We start from the raw sequence: 5,593 nt of genomic DNA on the forward strand, positions 1-5,593 counted from the left end.
CTCAAGGCTTAACTCTTTGTCTGACTCTTTGCTATGGAATTCTGGGAGATGGAGTTTGTTGTGGGGCCCAGAGCGGAGTTCTGCTCCGCTCTGGGCCCACAACCAACTCCAACTCCCAGAATTCCATAGCCTTGAACCAGATAAAGCTCTGCTCTGGGCCCTACAACAAACTCCAACTCCCAGAATTCCACAGCCTTGAGCCAGAATGCAATCAAAGCGGTACCAAACCAGGTTATTTCTCCAGTCTGGATGCAGCCATGGAATCCTGGGAAGTGCTGTCGTGGCTCAATGTCTCCCAGAACTGACACACACCTCCTAAATTAACCCAGATTAAGACCCTCTGTCTGAGTCTCTGGTCTCTTGGTTCAATTTCAACGTGTTTTGTTCCATTCAGCCCCATCCACACACCAGGAACAATCCAGTCCCAAACCGCTTTAACCGCCCCCTGGCTCAAACGCTAGGGGATGCTGGGAACTGTAGTTTTTGTCGTACATTAAGCCTTCCCTGTCGCAGAGCCAGGGATTCCATGGCACTCAGCCAGGGCTGTTAAAGCGGCCTCAAATCGCGTTGTTTCTGCGGTGTGTTTGGGACCAGAGTCCAATACACAAAGTGCGAGGCTCCTTTCTAGCCCCCATGCTCCCCAAACTCTGCCCTTTAAGAGATGTTGGACTTCAGCTCCCAGAATGCCAGATCATTGGCCAACATGGCGGATTTATAAGGGCCACCCAGTCCAACCCCAGTCTGCCACGCAGGAACTCCCAGTCAAAGCATCCCCATTAGATGGCCATCCAGCCTCTGCTTAAAGACAAAGCAGAACAGAGTGGCACTATTACTTCCCTTGATCTAGACACTGTACTTTTATTGATGCAGCCTAAAATCGCATTGGCCTTTTTAGCTGCAGCGTCACACTGTGGACTCATGTTCAATTTAGGACTCCTCGATCCCTCTGGGAGAAGCGAGGCCAGGCAAAAGCAGCAACAGCGAGGCGGGGAGGGAGGCTGCCCTGGGCGGCTGGGCGGTTGCCCCGGAGACACTGGGAGTAACAATCGCCACCGGCCCCAAGGCCTCCTGCCTGTCCACCGGGAGGGAGCCAGGAGGAGGAGGAGGAACAGCACAGGGACATGCGGGATCTGGGCCGGGAGCCAAGGTGGGCAAAGGCCCGGGGGTCCTGGTAGGGATGGAGGGAAGTCAGCTGCCTTTCTGGACTACAGTTCCCACAATCCCTGGCTCTTCCTGTTGTGTGTGTGGCCCAAAACACACACTCCAGGGATAAGCTAGTTTGGGGCTGCATCCATAGTGGAGAAATAACCCGCTTTGGTACCGCTTTAACTCTTTATCTGACTCATGGCTATGGAATTCTGGGAGTTGGAGTTTGAAGCCATTTAGGGTAAGAGCAGGCAGCCTGTTCTCTGCAGCCCCAAAACTGACCAGTGTTTACAATGCCCTGCAGTGACTTTGGGCCCAATAGCTGGTTGACCAGTGCCTTTGCTTGACATACTAAGCAAGGGCACTGGACAGCCAGCTGTTGGGTCCAGGGTCACTGTAATCACTGGTCAGTTTTGGCAAGGCATGCAGCAGAGTGCCAGGCAGCTGGACGAGGGGACACAAGGCAGGCAGGAGGGGAAGGATGGACAGCAAGGATGGCAGCATCCCCCAGCTCCATTCTAGCAAGTCTTTTATGTTGGAGTTGCCACTTCGCATTTCTTTTCCCCTGCCAATTCACAAAGGTGGCCTTGCCTTCCAAGAGGCCAGCTGTCCACTTAATGGCTGAAGGAAAGTTACCGCCAATTGGGCCACTGTTTTTATGCCAGCCAAGGGAGACCTCCCTCCCTTTGGTCTTTCCACCACATCACAGTTGATGCATGGCCATGTTAAGTTTATGGCCAGCTCACAGGGGTTTATGGCGGCCGATTGTCAGGGCTCTCCTGGGAGCTGTTGGGCTCTTTCTGCTGCATTTTATGGGAATGACTTACCATTTGGGGGACTGAGACCACTGCGGAGAGTGACCCCCCCAGCTCATTTGTTCTCCCTTGGAACACATACACACTTCTGTGTATACATACATACACTGTGGCTGCAAGCTATTGGAAGAAAGGAACACTTGATGGTCCTCTGGGTTACACTAAATGCTGCAATAAGGTTTTGCAGCATTTGAAAATAGAAAAAGCAAGGAAGGGAATTAGATGCTCTTTTAGATAAATGGGATCTCATGGTTGTATATTCAGGCACAAAGAAGCAAATGAAACCAAACCAAGTAGGAGACTGCAATTTCTATCTATTTATGTTTTAAGAATCAATTCCACTTTTCCTTCATTCTGTCAAGTCCTAATTTAGTGTGTCCCAAGGGAGTCACCTGCCAAATTGTTGTTCTTATCTGCCTTCAGGTCAACTCTGACTTACAGAGACCCTCATCTAGAGTTTTCTTGGGTAGCTTTCTTCCAAGGGAGTTTACTATTGCCTTTCTCTAGCTGAGGAAGAATTCGAACTTTGATCTCCCAGAGTCCTGTCCAAGGCATCATACTAATCTCTACTCGAACCAACATCCCATGCTGGTTTGAGATGAGGCAGCATGTAGTCCTCCGTCACCATCAGCAACAGCAACAACAACCATGTACAGACATGCTGTTTGTATGTAAATATAAAATAGGGATTTTCTTGTCACAAAGAGGATCAAAAATGCAGAAGTCGTCCCAGGTGTCAAGGAAAAAAACTCAGATATAATAAAAGACAGTAGAAGAGAATCAGGCAATTGAAAGTAGATAGAATACAAATCACATGCATCCATCCATGTGCGATACACATAACCATAGAGGTGAACAGGACCACGAAGGACTTTCTAGTCCATCCAATTCTGCCATGTAGTCAAGGGATGTGGACAGGATCCTTGCAGAGCCTGGCTCTGCAACAACCTTGCCGTGTCTCCGTTTTCCTGTTGGCTCTCAAATTTCCAGTGGAGCCCTTCAGGCCAAACATGTAGTTGGAGCCATCTGCTTATTTACAATTCATCTCCTAAACCTTACTGGCTGTGATTGTGTTGTAATATGACATTTCTAATGGTTTTGGGGGCTGTTTCTCTCCCTCTCAAAATTTCCAGGAGGGGGGGAAAATGAACGAGATCAAGGAAAGCCTTCGGAACATTGAACAGACCTACAAGATCTTCCAGCAGCAGCAATTTACCTTCATCGCTGCCCTGGAGCACACGCGGGAAAATGCACATGACAAGATCAGGCCCGTCTCCACCATTGGACAGGTAGCACACTTGGCAGCACCCAGGGAGGTGGCAGGGCTGGGCAACCACTCTGGGTACCCTAGGAGAGCTTGGGGGCAGATTTTGTGCTGCCTCTGGCCTTTCCTGGGACCAGAGATGTGGATCTATGGCTGAAGGAGGCAGGAGGCAGCAAACTACTCCATGTTACCCACACAAGTCAGATCAATGCCAAAATCTCCATGGAGCAGAATTCCCAGAAGAATTTAGCATCACCTCCAAGCTGTTCATCACTATTATCATGATTCCAAAAAGAGAAGTGCTTTCCTTCCTTTACTAAACAAGGAACAAAAATAGTCATATCCACCACCATCCCAAATGCGGCTATGTGAGGTCCAGCACAATCTAGCACTTGAACCCAATGGTGTTCCCTCCACCTTGAGCAAAGGTCATGAAAGAAAAAAGGTGCAATAAGCCAATTGTGTGAAAGAATAGGTACAACCAAAACATCCAGCAGCCCTGTGAGAAGAGACTTTATTGGTCTATACCAGAGTCATGGGGAGAGGGGAGTTGCGGTACATTGGCTCTTCAGGTGTTTTGGACTTCAGCCATCCTGGCCAGTGGCAAGGAGTTGTGATCCAAAACATCCAGGTGGGCCCGTGCCTGATTATTGCACATCCCTCCATGTCTTTTCTGTGGATGATCTAAAACCTCCTGTCTGCTCCCCGTTCCTCATGAAATTTGGGGCATGTTACAGGCGGTAGGAAGCAACAGCCTCCCTTTCCAGTTCTTCATCTCTCTCTCACTCACACAGATATCCCCGCTGCATTCCTCCCGCCACTGCTCCGCATACACACAGGCATCCCCATGGTGTAACTAGAGCTTTGGAAATGGCCCATTAAAAATAAGGACTGTGTGGCTGAAAGTAAGGTGATGGATGGAGCCGGCCATCTGCCTGTCCTGAGGGGGAAGTGGAGCGCTTTGTGTGTCTCGCCAAGATTGGAAAGTAGGATGGATCATAAGCACCCGTCTTGGCATTTCTTTTTTACAGACAAGACATAGTCATGCACACAGACACATCTGTGGTTCACAACCATGTTTGGAGTAGAACAAGTAATAGATGTGCTCATTTGCAACACTTTTAAGCATATACACATAAACACACACAGAGAAGTCTCTGACCAGCCTCAAAATGTGCGATTTCCATGTACTTTCCCTACTTTGCCCCCCTTCATCTCCTTCTTTATAAATAGATACAGGTGGGGTCAAAGGGCAGAGGCATAGCACCTCCTGCCTCTTTCCATACATCACCACACGCATACACACAGACACACACGTGTGTGCGCACTCTTCTGTCTCATGCAGTTCAAAAGGCAGCTTCTGGGCATTTGGAAAACACACAGGAGAAAAGCAGATACTTGCCTTCTCCCCTGTCTGCTACCATAAGGCCCCCCAGCATCACCCTGAAGGATTGTGGGAAATTTTCATTGCTGTTCTCATTCTCATATGGGGGAGGGGGTTGGCCAATATACCCCATCAGTGAAAACCTACAATCAGGCTCCAAAAATGGAGGTGGGGTATAGAAGACTTCCTACCAGAAATGGCTAGATGTCAACCGAGTGCAGGGTGTGCCTTGTTTTTAAAGTAAAATTGCTGCTGTGTCCAGAAATGGAAATCAACCATTTTTTGGTTTAAAAAACCCCACTTCCAATTCTGGGGCCACAAAATGCCTGGGGAGGCACATGTGTCTCATGAGATGCTGCCCTTGCCCTCTTTGCGCAGAGGGAGTGAAATTGTCTGGCACAAGGGAGGCCTCCCATCAACCAGCCTCACATTTGCACTTGGGCCATGGAGCCAGAGGGAGAAGGGGACACCTGGAGCCAAGCATAGGGGGATTGGGATGGCAGATGTCCAGGGGTCAAGAGCAGAAGGTAGCCAGCAGCCCCCCAATTCACTTGTGCCACTACAGCTCCACTACAGTAGGAAGTCCCCATAGTGGCTCCTCCACCAGCTGGATAGGCAGGCTGGTGATTTGTGGGGCTTATTCATTGAGTCCCCACTGAGCCATGATCATGGGCCTGTTTGACTTACCTTGCAGGGCTCTTGTGAAAATTTGTTTGGAGGAGAACCATCTGTGCCACTCTGTACTCTGAGGCAGCAGGAAATATGCCTCCGTCCTCTTCTCTGCAATGCTCCTTGATACTTAAAGCGGATCAGTGCTTTTGCTGGAGCCCTGGCAGAAGTTGCACTTTCTTTCTCTCCCATGCCCACAAGGCCTCTCCTACCTGGCTAGTAGAAGGGGGGGGGCTTCTATGCCCAAGGGCAAAAGCCCCTGTTTTTTGGGGGGGTCTACAAAGCTCAGTTTGATCTACACCTCCCAGGGTGGGT

General features: G+C 49.6%; 1 protein-coding gene across 5 annotated transcripts in view; it reads left to right on the forward strand.

Moving 5' to 3' along the window:
- The window catches only part of SPACA9 (sperm acrosome associated 9), a 10,205-nt gene that overhangs the window by 479 nt on the left and 4,133 nt on the right, over positions 1-5,593 (forward strand). For 3 of the 5 annotated variants that reach the window (XM_042480052.1, XM_042480053.1, XM_042480055.1), the window contains exon 2: positions 3,095-3,250. In XM_042480052.1, coding sequence (XP_042335986.1) covers positions 3,095-3,250 — 156 coding nt within the window. Of the gene's footprint in view, positions 1-904; positions 1,148-1,242; positions 1,388-3,094; positions 3,251-5,593 lie in introns of those variants that run through there. The other 2 variants (XM_042480056.1, XM_042480057.1) reach the window with 2 other exon arrangements.

This window comes from Sceloporus undulatus, chromosome 7, assembly GCF_019175285.1.
Source record: "Sceloporus undulatus isolate JIND9_A2432 ecotype Alabama chromosome 7, SceUnd_v1.1, whole genome shotgun sequence".
In the NCBI taxonomy this organism is placed as follows: domain Eukaryota; kingdom Metazoa; phylum Chordata; class Lepidosauria; order Squamata; family Phrynosomatidae; genus Sceloporus; species Sceloporus undulatus.